Below are 18443 nucleotides of genomic sequence, written 5' to 3' on the forward strand. Positions count from 1 at the left end.
AGGGGAGCCATGATATGCTGTCTCTTAGGCCCCAAAACCCAGTGTTGTACGTAGTGTGAGGTAAATCCCCCCCCCCATCTGGCTCCTGAGCAGCCTCTGAAAACATGAAGCTCCAGACTGGCAGACTTATTTCAGGGAAAGTTACAGACAGCCCTAATGGTGCTACTCTGCTCATCCCAAGCCATGCTGAAAGCAAGACAAACTTTCAGGACATGCGTGTGAGAATTTTTGTCCTCACAGAAGGCTTGTGTTGGTCTTGATGGTACCACAAGAGTTTTGAATATATACTGCATATGAAATACACTCTTTATTTTACCAGGTTTTCTCCAGCAGACTTCATTTCTTTTTCTGCATTATTTCCACAAAATGAGAGTGTGTAGGATTCAAAATTGCTTTGCTGGAAAACGGTAGACCATTCCACTACTTTCAGTTCCTTCCCACAGGATATCTGAGAGCTTTTTACCAATTTTTAAAACTAGAATGCAAGTTGCACACAGGATGCAAAAACAACCAGTACCTGTGAAGAAGTAATGCTAAGGTAACATTTTAAGCCTTCCAGGGCTCTCCTGGAATCACTGTAATTCCTGGCTTTTTATAAGCTATACACTGTGCAGTCTGGGGAACAATCATCACACGTCATGCAGCAATTGCTGTGGGAATATTTATTTCCATCAAGATCAAAACTAGCCATGAGCATGGCCTATACCTCTTCAAATGATCAAAAGCCTGTTCAGAAGATGCGCCACTGGACAAAGGACAATTCTCTTCCCCTTCTAACCCACTTCTTCAGGGTAAGATATGAAATCATGGAAACTAAAGGTGGACTGTGGTCCCTAGAATTAATTTTGCTGTTTTGATATCGGGCGTGTGAATGTTCTGGTTCAGGAAGAGGGAACCACTCTTCCCGTACTTCAGGGAGTATTTCTTCTTTCATTCTTTTGTCACACAACTAAAGGGATGAGTGAACCAATCAGACAGCCCTTTGCAGGGTAATCTCTGGCAATTTGGTTGTTGATTAAACTTTGCTTTCAGTGGTAAGCTGGGCTGGAAAAAATATTCTTTTGTTGAAAATGAACTTCAAACTCTGAAAAGATTACCCTCTTTTAATGTTCTTCAAGTGCACAAAATTGCAGACTAAATAAACAGATATCATGGGTGTTGCTTTAAAGTTTGGGACATTTCCTATTAAAACACAGTATCTCAAAGCCTTCATTTTGTACTTTTAATCCAAGCATGGCAAGGGCATAAAGATAGAACATTTCCAGGCATGTTCACCTGTGGTCTATGGCTGAGTGCAGAAAGAGGGAGACTCCCACCCTTCAGAGATTTTGCTCTCATTTCTTTCCTGTTTCCCTGAACAGCCCTGTCCCATGTCCCAATCTTAAACCATAATGCTTAACATTTCTGTGACACTGTTTGCTTGTAAAGGGTTCTACCATTATTAATTTTTTTAAGCGTACTTGATAGTGAATGGTTTGGACTGAAATATAAAAGGGAAGTTTAATACTTATTTCCAGAACAGTTTAAGACTTACAAATAGGATTGCCCACTTTGGTGAAGTCCAGCCTTTTGGTAACCACAGGAGATTTTATCCCCTACACAGTTTATTAGACTAGTTTGAAGCTTATGGGAACAGTATTTCTTGTGTGTTGGCATGATATATAAGGGGTGAGCAGCGAACAGAATAATCATAATCTCAACTGGACTCTAATTATTTAGATATTTTTAGTTGATTGAGTACAAGCCTCATACAAATCCCAGTAATAGCTTTAATCAAAGAGTCTCATTCCATCAACAATCAAGATATAGGCTCTACAATGAAAAAAATTAACATTTTGGAAGAGTTAGAGAAATAATGCTGAATAGATCAGAAAAGATAGCAATAATTGCCAGCATAGGAAAATGGAGTCTTGAGGTGATGGTGCATTATTTAGTAGGCAATAGTAAGAATCTGGAAAGTATCATGCAAGAAATTATTGCATTTTTTCCAAGGACAAGACTCTTGATGTTGTTGTTGTTGTTACTGTTGTAACATTGTGAAAATGCAGAAAATGAGAAGGCTGCAGCAAAAGCAAGAAAGGTGTACCATACTATTATCCGTAGTCATTCAAATAGATCACCCAACTGTGACAGCCAATTAAGTTGTATTTTCCGGGATTAACCTACATCTAAAATGATCTATCATGGTAGGAGAAAAGCTTCATGTGTTGTCAACAACATGTTAGCTCCTCTTTCGACTGAACAAACAAGGGAAGACTTGGTTGAAAAGCATGTATTTTTCTCTATGACTACAGATGTTTTGAACAATGGCACTTTCAAGGTGTTTCCAATCATTAATCATTCCTACACAGCTGAAGAGGAAATAATTCACTGCTGGCTTGATTATTTTCAAGGCACTAATGAAACCACATTAGGAATATTTGAAAATGTAAAAAATATGCTAAAATCAAGTAATTGGAACCCTGACTATGTACAGTTCCCTGCAGCTAATACTGTTGTTAACTCTGGCTTATGTCCCCCTGTCTACAAATCGATAAAAAGTAGGAAAGAAAAATCATCTCTAGCTTATTGCTCTGTACATAACCACAAAACAGAAAAATACCATCTGATTAAATCATCATTTGATTTAGAAAAAAAATCACTTTCCCTCATCTTATTCAGTCATTTTTCTCCGAAAGTTTCAGATTTAAAGGAGAGCTTATAAAATTTGAATGGGAAGAAATGTTCTCCATGAGACAATTACTTGCATACTGTACAGGTAAAAGGACCATAATCTGTTTTCTTGGTTTTAGAAGTTACTTTTGGAAGTTAAGTGAGCATTGTCAAGTGCCAATTTTAAAATCCCATTTTCAAAGATAACCTCATTGGAGGTGATAGAGAGGTTTTCAGTGACAGAATGTTACTTTTTTTCAGATTGTACTGAGTGGTTCTTGCAAGTATAAGTCTTGCAAGTAGAACAAACTGGCTTTTTACATGATGAAAAGTATAAGATAATGCATGCATTTAAGGGTAAGTTGCAAAAAAGCTGAGAAAAAAAAAGAAAACAAAGACATTTCACTCAGAGGTACATATTAGCTGCCAGAAGCAAGGCTTTGTATTTTCATATGATTAAACAAAATACAAATAAACTGATTTAATTTTACTGAAAAGCATTAGTGTTTCCAAAAACAGTAAAGACTATTGATAATTTAAAATTTCTTAAAAGGCCTGATGTTATGTAGTTAGAGATTCAGCTGAATACTTGCATATATCAGAAGTCTTTGGGAAACATTCTCATATTCTATTTTCACATTCTTGCTCTTTCAATTTCTTAAAATTGTTTAGTTTATTTAAAAAAACATTTTCCTTATGTAATCAGATTTGGACAGATTGTGGAATCCTCAAGCAGATTCCATTTCAATGAAGTTTTTAAGTGCAGGGAATTTAACATGTAACATGCTTTATGAATTTACTTTTAAAGCCAAACATAATGAATTCTACTAAAATTGATAATAAATTATTCTTCTATCAATCCCTTCAAGTTCATAAGTGAATTTTGCATCAGAGAAATTCAATATTATTTCAGAAATATGTGGTGTACTAAAGGAAATAATATTTCCTTAGAATTTCCCTTCGTTTTAACATGTAGACGTATTTTTCCCCTTAGGATTGGCCCTTACTTCTTCTCAAGGAGAATGTCTTTTTGGAAGCGTGGCTGCTCTGGAGTGTAGCTTCAGTTAACAAATCCAGGCACAGTGTGAATATGTGGTATAAGTAGGAAAAATCTTGAGTCTGTTTTTGTAGTGTGGCAAATTAGGTGCCTATAAGACTAGAAAACTTAGTGACAGAACACTTTACTGTGCATGATCTTGGGATCACTTCATGGAGAACAGTTTCACCTTTCTGCTGCTGGGAAGAAGTCTAATTGAAAATTTTTGCTGGTTTTTATTTGTTCCTGTGTTCATTATAGTAGTCAATGGTTACTGCCAAAAAATAAAAAGGAAAAGAAAGAATCAGAAGGATATCAACAAAATTTATGGTGGAGTGGTAGAACAGAACATAAAGAATATTATTAGAGTGCTAGGGTGTTGCTTTGTTTGAGGCATCATTTCACTGAAACCTAACGTCCTGCCTGAACTCTCTAAGTGCAACTGTTACATTTCACAGAAATCTAAAATGGCAGGTATTAGCTAGCTAATGAAAAGCATTCTTTTCTTATATAATATTGACCTGTGTATGAGACCAACATAGAAACCTTTCTTCTGGCAGTTTCTTGTTCGATGCTGTGTGTATCACTGTACCAGCTTTGTGCAAAGTAGTATATGGAAGCTGTTGATTTCACTGGGAACTGAGTATCTGTTGTCAGTGAAGATAAAGGTAATTTTCCTGAAGTGTGCACAGGCTTAGCTTCATTAGAAGTGAAGAACTGAGTGCCAGTTTCAAAAGTGACCTCTGTCCCTTCCTAGTAGAGTGAATGTATGAATATCATACTCCATTATCTGCTTGGTTGAAGACTGAAGCAATTCCAAAGATTAATGTAAAGGATGTACTGATCTAACATTCACTTCTGAAAAGGATTAATGGAGAGAACAAAAAGGATGAAATTGAAATTCAGATATTAAATGGAAATGTGCATTTATTTTTACTGGGAATATTTTGTTTTGCAGTTTGTACATTCTGACTGAATATTGTAAATACTTTAAATAAAAAAAAAATAGAGGTAAATTGTTGAAAAATCAATGCAACTAATTTCAAAGAACTTTGATTGACTTTTCTTTAAAAAATGTTGCTTTGCTTTATATGACCTCAGTTTACAAAAAGAAAAATGCATTTTTTTAAAGAATTAAATAACTCAGAAGATTTGCGAACCATTTAATTTGTGTTGAAATGTTTTTATTAAGGTGAATGGAGTTACAGTGGCCCATTGCAGAGATATTTTGAATAATGATCATTTCTGGTGTGTTCTAGTTGCAGTGATAAGTAAAGGAAACGCAAAATGGGAGTTGGACAGTGGTGTTAGCATGTCCCTGCTTCTAGGCTAATGCAATCTGTTTCTCAGCCAGAGTAGTTCACCTGGATGGAAATGACAGTGATACAGTTATACTGCTCCTGGTGCCCACTTTGCTCAGATCTAACTGCAGTACCTTCTCAGGACACTGTCTTATGGAGCTCAAGGTCTTTCTTTCCTTTGGTGTTGTAGAAATCCTAAATATCCTAAGTCCTAAAATCCTAAATATCATTAAATATGTATGATATACTAGAAGGGAATTATGGCTGCTCCTAAATTTAGTCAAAATAAAGCATTCATATAAAATAACCTCAAATATGAATATCATGCAAAAACTTGTCCTGTAAAAAGACAGCACTGTCATTAGCCAGCTGTATACAAATGGTCTTTGATTCTATAAATACTGATTCTCACATGTAAGCTAAAAAAAGCAACTCTACTCACTCAGCATTTGGAGAAACCCATAGACATGTCTGGCATATTCCCCTTTATAGAAGCTGAATGTGCCAAACTCTTGTCACTGGACTTTCAAGGACTAAAATGATACAGGATTGATTGCAAAGAAACAAGATCAGCACTGCCATCTTAAACCTGGTGAATTAAGGGTGTCCTTTTTGAATAATAAAGGTATGCTGCATACATTACATTGCATCCTTTAAGTGTATGGAGATGTGCAACTTTATGCTCATTGAGATGAAAGAAAAGTCTCTTCAGATTCAGATCTGTCAGCTTCCCTGAGAAAATGAAGCTAATAATACAATGAAAAACCTAGTGAGATAGGCTATGAAGAAAAATAGTCCTTAATGCCTTTAGTGCCTAGGCTTTAATTCCTAAGGTGATCTATTACCTGGTATTTGGATACATGCTAGCACTGCTTATGCACCTATTGATCATTTCCCATCTAAAGATGGGAGGCCCAGAGTGTGTTTTGGACTAGGATTACAGTGTCAGCGAATTAGGTTTCCTGGTGTTATAACATCAGCTTTGGAAGGATGGCCTGCCAAAAATGTAATAGTGCAGGAGAACCAGATGGCTCTTAGCAAAAACACTGTCCTCAGTTCAGACTACACTCTCTTCTAATTATCTATAAATAAAAAAATATACAATACTGTTTGTGCAATAGCATTTCTTTTTATACCTGCCTTTTAAAAACTTAGGAATAGACAAGCAAAAATGCAATAAAAGCAAGTTCAGAGTGGTCAAAGGCAAAGACATACCAGACTTTCCTCACAGCTTTAATTGTCCTTTGTTCAGATATACCAAGAGTGCATCTACCAGGGGACCTAAGGACATGTTTTCCTCTGGATTATCCCCAGCCCCTGTATTAGCCTGCATTGTAGAGTATATGCTTTGTGTCACATCAGCAAATGCTGTCCCTGTCATGGATGCAGCCAGCCCTGTGATACTGAGAAGGTCTTTCATGACACAGTCAGATGGCCATTTCCACAGGGTTCACAGGTAGACCAGTCTGGAAAGAGGAAAAGGAACATAAGCAAATCAAACGTGACCGTTCCCAGCTGCCAGTGGCTGGAACTCATAATTCAAATATTGGTTTTTACACAGTTTCTTCCATGGAGTATTAAATGCATAAATCAGTGTGTTTGTATGTTCACCTAGATCATTTTGTCTGTTTGTCCATGTGTATCTCAATTTCTGCAGTTATACCTACTATGACTGCTTACCTACAGAAAAACAGCAGTAAACATGGAGTGAAAGAAAGGATGAGATTCATGTAAATTATGACATTGGCCTATTCAGGGCAGTAAGCTAGTGACCACTCAGCTCTTAGCATTTGAGGTACATGAGGTGTCTGCAAAGAAGCACAAACATGCCTTTTCAGTTCTGCTCTAGTATGGCTTGAAAAAGAGTAGCTGAATAATGGGTAACGAACCGAACAATTAATTTACTGAATTTACACAACACCCTCCCCAAAAGGCATTGCCATAATCAAGGGAATTTACCATTCTCCAGCTTACATGTGTTGCTCTTGTTCATCTTTCACACCTTTTATCAGTCTGCCCTACGACAAAAAGTCTCTGCAAATTGTACCTTGTAGCTGTGACTTTTCAGAGACAATGGAAAAGAATGTGCTAGTGCAGAAATTGTTATAGCACAGGACCAAGGCAAGAGAGATGTTTGGCCTGTTTTCTAAAGTAGCTAGAGGGGAAAGGAAAGGAAAAAAAAGGAAAAACATTATTTCCCGAGGCAGTAAAAAATGAAACTGTAGCTCTATTGGCCTGAATGTATCCTGATGCTCTACACCTGGATAGATCTTGTCAAACACCAAATAGCAGTGGGAAGTGTGGAACTGATTTCAATTTGTGTATCATGCTTTCATTGCAGGAATATCAAATTGATATATTTTTTGCCCAGACGTGGACAGATAGCCGTCTTCGCTTCAACAGCACCATGAAAATACTGACTCTGAACAGCAACATGGTTGGCTTGATCTGGATCCCAGACACGATATTTCGTAACTCGAAGACAGCGGAGGCTCACTGGATCACCACCCCCAACCAGCTCCTCCGCATATGGAATGATGGCAAGATCTTGTACACCCTCAGGTGAGCACTCGGCGAGGTGCAGGGCTGAAAGCTTCTCCTGCCTCTGGCATAGTTGCAGTAATTTTCAGCGGTATCTTTGTTCTCCTCTGCTGTTTTCTTCCTGGTGTTTACCTGACCGTGCTTTTCAAATACTGAAATACTCAAGCGTAAGTACTGCCGAGTTTAAAAAACAAAGTTTTGTCTTTCTAAAGAAGAAACCTTGAGAACTGGAAATAGGCCTGTCTAAAGTGTAGAAGTTGGGCTTTTTAGTGCTTGTAATAAAATCAGGAGCATGTAGTCCCATAAAACCTGTCAGAAACCTTTCTGATCAGAGTTAGATGCAGGGCTGGATAAAGTATTTCTAGATTCATGCTAATTCCAATACTTGATTCTTCAAATAAATCACGCTGAAAGATAGTCTGTCACATCTCATCACAAGGGTGAATTGCTGGAGGAAAGGCTTTTAGAGTTTTTCTAATCTTTGTGATATGATCAACTGTATGGTATTAGAAATACTGTATATATTTGCATAAAAAAAGCCTGTGGAAATCAAAATATGTGTTTACTTATGGGAGTCGAATTGCTCAGAAGGGAGTTTTGCCATAAGCCATATTCTACACAGCAAACTGTTCCAGAAACATCCCTTTCACGCTACATTTTCTTCAGTGATTTTGTTCAGCCCTTTCAGTGCAACAGCATATTCTGATCATGCTTGCAATTGCAGTTGGGCTCCAATAGAAAGTCTTTGGCAAACAATAAGGAAGGAAATAAACAGCTGGAAAAGCTACTGATATTTTTAGTGTCCTTCCCTTCTTAGGCTTGCTCCACTGTGAAGAAGTCTTGCTTATTTCAGTAGCCTTTAGCTAAAGACTTTGGTTGATTAGGATGTCAACTCCAATACCCTCTTGGTTGTATTGTTGGGTTTTGGGGTTTTTTTTCCTATTAAGCCCTGTTTAGTATTTCAGGGCAAGTCAAGTGTCTACCTAATAGTAGTTAGACTTACATACCTGTCACTAAAGAAACTATTTGTTGAATGAACTGCTTTGTCTAAAGCAGGTAAGAAAGGGGTAATACATAACCCAGTGGATTATTTGAATGAGCATTTTTATTTGTGAAAGATGTTTTGAGTCCTTTTCACCCACTCAGGTCAGTTTTACATAGGAGGAACTGTTAGAATAATCATTGTTCATTGATAACACTGTGTAATTAAAAAACAATTAATCTGACTTAAGTGAGCACACAGAATTGGTATGGCATGGAAGCGGTAACTACTGTATGCCCTGGTACTGTCAGGTGTTGATGAGTGTTCTGTTTTCAGGAGAAAGTGTACAAGATTCAGTCATGCTCCACGCCTTTCCATCCTCTTTCCTGCCCGCTTTTGGGTGGTGTTACGGACGCACACATAACCAAATCCAACAGGTGTTAAAACTCGAATTTATTCTTCAGTAAAAGTTAGTTAGAAGTCTGGTAACATTTTATAAAACCACAGGCTCAATGATGTAAAGAGAATTAATACTACATGGCCGACTTAAGAATCCCCAAGATTTAAAGTGATGGCTCAAAACGTGCGTCTCACTCACCTAAAAGCTGAGGGCTCTCTCCCTCGAGGAGTTACCTTGGGCAGTGCCCCAACCCGAGGGGCAGTCCCCGCCTGCAGACCCGCTGCTCCGAGGAGGACTGATTCTAACGTGTCCTCCGGTGGGACCCCATTTATACCCCTGTCGAATCTGACCTGTGGTCATTTTAATACCTATTGGGCCAAGAAGGTCACCTCGGTGTACCTGGCGCATCTCGATTGGCCAGTTCAAATTTCAACCTGCGACCTCCAGGGTTTCCTTCCCCTTCTCCCTGCCTGGAGAAGTTTCGTTTCCTGCTGGCGGGATGGGGAGGGGGCGGCGGGGAATGTACTGCCACAGGTGTGAATGCACTCCTGCTGTAACACTGCAAATCCTCCTCTAGTGTCACTGCAAAACCACTGTTAAGTCCCTCACAAGTGACCTTCTCCAAGACAGAGGTTTTCTCTGTGTCGTCCTGAATCTGAGACACAAGCCTTTCCCCATTCAGTTTGTTAGCTTTTGAATTAGTTTAAAAAACAAAAGAAAGAAAAGAAGCTGGTCTGCGTTTGTGTGGCGGGGTTTTTGGTAGCAGGGGAGGGGGCCACAGGGCCGGCTCCTGTGAGAAGCTGCTGGAAGCTTCCCCGGCTCCGAGCCGGACCCGCCGCTGGCCCAGGCCGAGCCCCTCAGCGACGGCGGCAGCGCCTCCGGGAGAGCGGAGTGAAGAGGGGAAACCTGCGGTGAGTGGGGATTGGGATGGGAGAGGAACCCCTCTGCGGGTGCCGAGGGCAGGGAGGAAGGAGGAGGAGGAGGAGCGGGGAGGAGGGGATGCCCCCGCAGCCCGCGGTGAGGCGGCAGGCTGTCCCCCCCAGCCATGGAGGGGAGCGGGGGAGCAGATGCCCACCTGCAGCCCGGGGAGAGAGGAGCCCACGCCGGAGCGGGGGGTGGATGCCCCCCAAGATGGCCGGGACTCCGTGGGGGACCCGCGCTGGAGCAGGCTGTGACTGAAGGACTGCAGCCCATGGAGGGGACCCACGCTGGAGCAGCTCGTGAAGAACTGCAGCCTGTGGGAAGGACTCACCTTGGAGAAGTTCGTGAAGGGCTGTCTCCCGCGGGAGACACCCCACGGCGGAGCAGGGCCCGAGTGCGGAGTCCTCCTCCCCTGAGGAGGAAGGAGCGGCAGAGACAAGGTGTGGCGAGCTGACCCCAACCCCCATTGCTGGGGGAGGAGGGAGAGAGAACCGGGAGTGGGGCTGAGCTGGGCAGGAGGGAGGGATGAGGGAAGGTGTTAGAAGGTTGGAGTTTACTTCTCATTATCCTACTCTGTTTTGATTGGTAGTATATTATATTGATAGTGGTTTTTCCCCTACTTGAGTCTGTCTTTTGCCCATGACCATAATTGCTGAGTGGTCCCTCCCAGTCCTTGTCTTGACCCATGAGCTTTTCTTTATATTTTCTCCTCCTCATCCCACCGGGGCCAGAGGGAAGGAGTGAGCAAGTGGCTTCATGGCGCTTTGTGGCCAGCTGGGCTGAAACCACGACAGAAGCCAACAAAAAAACCTCATGACCTACCCTTGCTGCATAAATTCAGGCATGCAATTAATATAGTGTCTGTTTCCTGAAAAAAGACTGTATAATAAACTAGCACTTAATGCAATCTACCTGGGTAAATAGATTTACTTTGTAAGCTATCAGGCTGAAGATTATCTGGTTTTAATAGTAATTTTAAAGTCTATTTTAAAATACAGAGACAGCCCAAAATGATTGAAAGAATATTAAGTTCACACTATAAGTAAATGTGGAGAATGTTCCTTATTAGATTCTTTATGAGGTTTTAATTTTGTAGAATTACATACCAGCATATCAGCCATATTTCCTTTGTAAAGAATAGTTGTTTCCATCCCACATCCTTCAATGATGAATTGCCTAGAGAAAAACATATGCACAGATTTCTTGGGATCAAGAAACTCTTAATGATGTGTCTGAAATTATTTGTTGGTTTAGATAATTATTATTGTTTTGGATCAGGTCTAAATAGCCAATGAACAATTTGGAAATATAGTCCCTTCCTTTCAGGCCTTACTTACAGATGTCAAAGCGCTCTTGCATGATACCTAAGGTTACCCTGCCTCCTCCTCTGACTGTTCATTGTGCTGATGTCTAGTAACAGACACTTGGTTTCTCCATAGGCTTACCATCAATGCTGAGTGCCAGCTGCAGCTGCACAATTTCCCAATGGATGAACATTCATGTCCTCTGATATTCTCTAGCTGTAAGTACTGCTTTAATGCCTTATTGTTGTATAGACCTAGTATGCAGAGGCATGAGTTTAATTCTGATATCTGTCAGGTTGTTCAACACGTGTAGGAATTTTAGGTTTGCTTAAATATTGAGGGAACTTTTGCTTTCCTCTCTAGCAGTCCTGGTCGATGGACTTATGCCATGAAGTCTTCTGCAGATTTACTCTGGTTTTTGCCAGAACCAGCCTTTGTAGTTGATACTATAGTCACACTTTCAGCAGAAGCAGATATTCATACCAGTCTGTGCTATGTTAATCTATACAATCACGTGACATGCAAATGAGAATAGAAATTACAGTTTTCTTTAGGAGGTGCACAGCTTGGGGACATGCCCAGCAATCTCTGAACATCTGAGTTTATAGCAAGTAGCATGGTAATGCCTCTCTGTTCCATAATAAAAGTAAATGGTGTAACTACTGTAAATCTCATTTTCCTTTTATTGCTCAGCTTGTCCAGTAGTCCCAATGTTGTATTGTATGTAGTGGTGTTGGTATATTTAAAACCTACCTAATAGGCAGAACAAATACATTGGTGAAACGGATGGAAAACAAAAGTCAGGTGAGTTAATCTTGAGGTCCAACATAACTGTGAAGAAAAGTTATCTTCATGCTGATTCATCTGAAAAAGCTTGAGAGCTGTCTGCTTATGGGTACACCTGCACAGTTTTGTAATCCAAAGTCACACAATGCAAATGTTTTACAAACATTTTAAAAGAGTCTCCACTAAAGATTTTTCTTTTGATAAACTCCAAGACTCGGGATCTGTGTTCTCCAAAAGCGAATGGGAAATGTATTGTTTTGTCTTTCTATTTAGAAAATAGCTTTTTCTCCATCAGCTCTTAAAAAGTGATAGAAAAATAACACTATTTAATGTCATCATAATAGGTATGCTGTTGTGAAAGTAGCGTATTGATTTCCATTTGTGAATAGTATACAAGCAGTGATCCTCAATCAGAAACTAGATTTGAATTTCAGCTGATCCAGGGTGCATTCTTCTTTTTCCCCAGGAAAATGTTTTAAAATTCTGCCAGTGTAAACATCTCCTTTTCCCCAAAAACATTATCACTACGTTGCCATTTTTTATGATCTATGTATATAAGTGAGCCTGGGCAAAAATACACAGTGGTGTGTTTAATTCAGATCTGTGGAATATATGCATACTCAACTGAAAAAGAGGCAGATAGCTCCCGAATGAGCTTTCCTACTAATGAACACTTGTCACTGAACTATATGCACCTCAGCTATCTTTAGTTACTGCATAAAGCTACTCTTACCTTGTGGCTACCTGCCGTTGATTTGCTGAGGTACCTGGAAAGGAGTGTGTGATCTTAAAAATTAATTCCCAGTCCAGAGATACTAATTAAACCTACCACATAAATTTGATAGGTCCTGCGCTAGCAATAACCAAAGAAGGTGAACTCCAATAAACAGGGAAGTCGCTTCAAACCTTGCATTCCCTAAGTGCTAGGCAGTTGCTGAATGCAAGTAAGTTATGCTCTGTGCTTTTTGTTTAAAGAGAGAGAATATCAGTGGGAACTTCAGAAGGCTCCGCTCTATGGCAAAGTTTCAAATACATCTTGATTTACAGAGGTTCCTCCTAATTTACATCTATTAGCTCGGAGCCCTTCTGCCCTTGGAAACACATGTATTACCATCGTACATGTACTAGCATCTGTGGAGATGGAGATTACATGGGATCAAGCAGAAGCTGAATGTGTCACAGTTTCTATGTGCATTCTTTGTAGTTTCTTGCCAGATGGAAAAACCAATGGAGGAATATTCAAGTAATGTTTTATAGTTTTGTCAACCTTTTTGGTCATATTGATAACAAGGGTTTATTTCTTTAGGTTCATACTGAATTGTGTTCTTTTCCTTGAACACTTTTAGCACTACTATTATCATAATAGTAGGACATCTCCTGTGTGATTTGTTTGTTTCATAACTCGGTTGTATTTTCAGTGTTGCGTACATTCATAGCAGTCCCAAGATACATGGCACTCAGTGGGACTTATGAAGTGAATGACTGAGTGAATGCCTGAATGATTTATTGCTGCCTGCTATGACAAGTTTCTGAGGGGACAAGCTGATTACGGATTCCAAGATGTATGTCTTTGAATAAAATAAAAATGGTTGTAGAATTCAGAGCACAGCTCCATTTCCCCCTGCATCCCTTTCGTTTGTTCCCCAGCACACAGACAAATTTTTGCAGTTTCCACTGTAGGCAAGCACAAAAAAGCACAAGTTTTGGAGAATATTCCCTGCATCTCTATACACACATGAACAAGGTTAATATTTTAAGTTTCTTACTTTTTACATAAATTTCCCTTGATGCATCAGAAATGTGAAACTAATCTCAAATCGTTTCTGCAGTATTTTCCTCTAGTGCGAACTAATTCACACCCTAACCCGGTTGTTGCTTTGGGGACAGTTGATGCTCCTTTGGTGGGAGTACTGAGCTCTACTTGATCCGTTTGCCAGAATGAATAAGGAGAAAAGAGCAGCTTATAAACGAGAGACCATCTCAGTAAGCTAACAGTGGTTAGTAAAACCTTCCTACACCTTCCTGTGGAAAGTCTTGTTCAAGAACAGTTCCTGAAGCTCTCTAGTCTCTTTTATAGGAATTAGAAAGTATTGAAATAATTTGAAAGCTCTTTACTCTCTGTGCAAGTTTTGTATGTGCTTCAGGTGACGTGATGAGATGAATCATCTGGCATATTAGGGCATGTGGTAGGCGTGTGTCTTGTTGCTGTCCTTGCATAGATGTGTGCTTAGCACACTCCTTCTGTGGAAAGTTGAGCCCAATGGCATAATGCAGGGTTGCTGTGCAACGTGACAGCTCTTTCCCAGTCTGTGTACCTCATTGGTTTGATCAACCACATGTGGCAAACAGGATTCCTTAATACAGACATGCTACAACATTCGCATCAATGCCAGTGCATGGTATGAATGTGCGTTTCCCCGTGAATGTGAAGAAAGAATCAATGCTGTGACTTGATCCCACTGTATCAATCTTTGATAGATTTTGCTCTATATGATCACATTGTCTTCATATGGTTTTGAAGTACTATATACTACTGCATAAAAATATTGTGTTAGTGTGGTTCTTCATGTAAGTTAATTTATCCTCCTGAGCCAAGGGAGGCTCCTGTACTACTTTTGGTACTCAATTAGCATATCAAAGTGTCTTGGTTATCTTATGCATCACTGATTTGAGTGTTGTGGAAATAATTTCAGGATTCTGCCATAAAATTTAGTTTATTGAGGTAGTTAAGATTCACATGAACATCAGTAAGGAAGAGGAGGTATTCTGTCCGAAGGACAATGTCAGCACAAGAATATACAAAGAAGACACAGACAGCAAAATGCAGGCTGGAAATGAGAAGTAAAGCAAAATTAATTGTGGAACTCCTACCATAGGATACTGTGGGTGCTAAAATTTTATAAGGATTCAAAAGTGTTTGGACAAATCATTTAAAGAAAAATGCATTGGGAGCTTTTAAGCATAATGAGATCACTCTGTACTAATGGTCACCAATTTTTTTTATTCTGAGGGAGTAAGAGCATTTCAGATTAAACAGTAGGCAAAAGTGGCTGTATGGCTAAGCTACTTGAAGGAACTATTTTCTGTTAAAGTCATCACATGACTGGTTTCCAGCTGGCCTACATGGTTTTGGTTTTCCTTTGTCAGCCACTGCTGGGACTGTTGGATGTTCTGGATTTTCTGAATTTGGGAGGAGTAGGCACACTGCAGAATAACGTGAGCATGTTTGGACCCACACCTGCACAACAGTTAATTGTTTGAGGTGTTCATTTTTTTCAGCCCAGCACAGACCTTCACCTCCTCTCCCCATCCACGTGCTCAAGATTAACTTAAATTCACGACACTCCTTCAGGTGACAGCATACGACAGCCATACCAAAATGAAGGTGACAAACCCATTACACCCAGTTGAAACAATCAGGTCAACTAACTTTTTAATTATGTACAAGGAGCTTTATGGTGGGAATCTGTGCTAGCTGCATACCTGAGGTCTGAAACAATCTGTAAGGCCATGCTTCAGGCTTTATCAGATGCTGTAATATTGAGCTGCAGTGCAAGATGCCAGAGTAAAAATAATAAGACTGAATTGATTAATGGGTTTTCATTGCTTTATTTTTCTTGCTGCTGTTCTGATCAAACTGCAGACACTGTTGTTCATTTTAAAAAGCACCTTAGATTTAGACAATAGAAATGATGACATTTTTTGTAGCCAATTACTTATCTTTGCCCTAGTAAGAAAGTCTACAGTGTCCTGAGTTGCCCTGTACTGGAGGATTGCTGCGAGGCAGGAAAAGGTGGGCGTGCCTGGAATGCTATTCCTACTGCAAACACTAAAGTATACACACAAAAGTTCATGAACAATTCAAGTGTTTTCAGTTCAGTGGAAAATAGGGAAAAGCAAAATTTCCAGCTCTTGATGCTCCAGTTTGCTCAGTCGGGTCTTAAAACATGTACTTTTAGCCTTCTAAAAGTTCAAGTTCTTTTTTTTTTTTTTTTGAAGTGATGTATAAAGCATGCAAAGTATTGCAGAAAAAAGTAAGGAAATGTGAAATGCATTTTAAACAAATTCATCCAAATCTAACATAGTGTTTGAAAGAAACATATCCTGTCTTTCTAAATATAAACTCAGTTCAATCAAATGTTACCCCTTTGAACATGAAACCTCTTATGGATATGCAATCAGTACTTTGAGCCTATCATTAATTTTCTGACAGAACTAGCTGTCATCGCCAATTTTAATATGTTTCTCCTAGCCTGGAAAAGTAAATGCTGGTTTTGTGGAATGAGCTATGCTTTGTTTCATCTCATGTATCATGAGCAGAATCATTAATAAAGTCTGAGGGCAGAATTTTACTCCTGATGAAGAACAGGCCAGAAGGAACACAGCTTAATGTTCATATATCTCAAGAGGAGTTTCATTAAAGATGCTGGGAAGGCATTGCAATGTGCAGAAAAAGCTTTAATCCACATCTAAACTTCCCATCTGTGCTCTCTGTAATGGGCTGAACCAGATCATGGGGCACCAATGGAATTCTTGATCCAGGTTTTGTGATGAGCATATTTTATCTATTGTAGCTTTTTCCTCTTCCAGGAAGGTAGAAATTAAGGTAGCTGGATGCATCCATCCTTCTCTTCAGAAGGCTGTCTTTTTCAGATAATAGTCAATATAGAGAGGTCTTATAGAAAGGAAAAAAGAAATATATTTATAGAAAATTTGGCCTTTGAAAGTTTCCTCCCAAACCCTGTATTTAGCATATGACTTGTGTCATATATGACAATTCATGAATACAATACCTGAAGCATATCTGTGATAAATTCCTCCTCTAACTCATCTGCTAATCCCTCTTACACACAGACATTTCCATATCTTCTTATTTCTGTTGCCCTCTTTTAGACTTTACTGTTTTCATTACATATTTTTTTCAAATACCTTGGTTGGTGTGCAAGGAAGTATTCAAAGACAAGTTGACCATTCCAGAGATTTATGAAGGAGTGCATGATTCTGTAGGGATCTTCTTTGCTTTTGTTAACCTGTAAGCATTAATGTTTCTAAGCATCTTTTTCCTGAGGTACCCACAATGACACCTGGATATAGTGAATTTGAAAGATGTTGTAGTCCTATGTGAGTAATTTAATTTCTTCATTCCAACAGCCATTTTTAATTTCTTCATTCCAACAGCCATTCTGAGTGTAATCTGCTACTGCATTGCTTAGTTGTTAACTCTCCTTAGGTTTCCCTAAAATTCCCTGCAGGTGTTTCTTTTTTATCTAACATAAATAATGTATTGTTTCTTAGAGAGTCAAATATTTATCCAATTGTTTGACTACTTACTACTGGCTAATTCACTACTACTGTTCAGTGTGTGACTCAATACATTCCTCAATATGTAAGAGACACTGCATTAAGTATCTTTTAGATTTTTATGACTCTCTATTTTATAGCCAAGACAGGACTCATAAAAATTTTACAAGTTAGTTTGCATTGGAAGTTCTGCTAATTTTTATCTAATTGATCCAATACGATGTGCTATAGATCTATGAAATTGGTCAAATTCATCCATGGTATAAGTACATTCACTGTAAAGTTACACTTTCTAAATCTAATTTATGGTAGATTCATGCCAAACCAGTGCATATTGTAAGTATTAGTGTGGCACTACTGTTTCCGTTAGTTTTCTGTCTCATTGCTCAAGGTGTATCAGAGACACCTTTCTAAACATTTATAGTTATATGATTCAATGCTGGTTTCAAATTTATACAATATTTTGTGATATAAGACTAATAGACTTAAAACAATCTGATATTAGATCTAACAGCCACCAATACATAAATGACCTCTGTTTCATAGAAAAAGCAGCGAAACTTCCCTGAGGTTGAGGGTCATCTGTTGCCTCCCTGATGATCAGGGGTTGTTGATGGCAGTGGTTAATTCATGTATTATCCCTTGCTCTTCTGTTCCTCACAAAGTGCTAAGGTTTTGGCCTAGTAGCAGACCGAATGTCTCTCTCCTTTTATAGTGACTCTTGAGATTTTTCTCCATGAGATTAAAGGCTCCTCTGGAGAGGCAGCAGCTGCTGTTACTTCCAGCAAAATTGAGACCCTAGAGTAAAACTACAGCAAGTACTAATTAGTGAAGCCTAAAATGCTTAACTCATGATATCTTGGGTCCAGAAAACTCTACCTGAGACAATCTGGATTGATGGTAGGCTATTCCAGGAACTTGGCATCTACCCCAGTTTTGCAGTGGTCTTCCAAGGATCCTTGGTGTCTCCATTTACCCTGCATGGTTGCCTGAGGAAGATGGGAGACCTGTGTCACGGCGCAAACTCTCTAGGCAATCTGCTGCAGAACCCAAAAAATGCTCTTATTCCAGGATCTGAAGATTAGGATAAGTGACTGTATTTCAGGGACAGGACCCCCCAGCTCTGACTTACGTTTAAACAAGGAGAATGGAAGTCCCAGAAATCCCAAGTGCAGTCTAGCTTCTCAAAGCAACCAGTCTTATTTTTCTAAATTTTCTC

General features: G+C 39.3%; 1 protein-coding gene across 3 annotated transcripts in view; it reads left to right on the top strand.

Annotated features, from left to right (window-relative positions):
- The window catches only part of GABRG3 (gamma-aminobutyric acid type A receptor subunit gamma3), a 339148-nt gene that overhangs the window by 170336 nt on the left and 150369 nt on the right, over positions 1–18443 (top strand). For all 3 annotated transcript variants that reach the window (XM_029999201.1, XM_029999199.1, XM_029999200.1), the window contains exons 5-6: positions 7331–7551; positions 11273–11355. In XM_029999201.1, coding sequence (XP_029855061.1) covers positions 7331–7551; positions 11273–11355 — 304 coding nt within the window. The remainder of the gene's footprint in view (positions 1–7330; positions 7552–11272; positions 11356–18443) is intronic.

Source organism: Aquila chrysaetos, chromosome 23 (genome assembly GCF_900496995.4).
Source record: "Aquila chrysaetos chrysaetos chromosome 23, bAquChr1.4, whole genome shotgun sequence".
Classification (NCBI taxonomy): Eukaryota; Metazoa; Chordata; class Aves; order Accipitriformes; family Accipitridae; genus Aquila; species Aquila chrysaetos.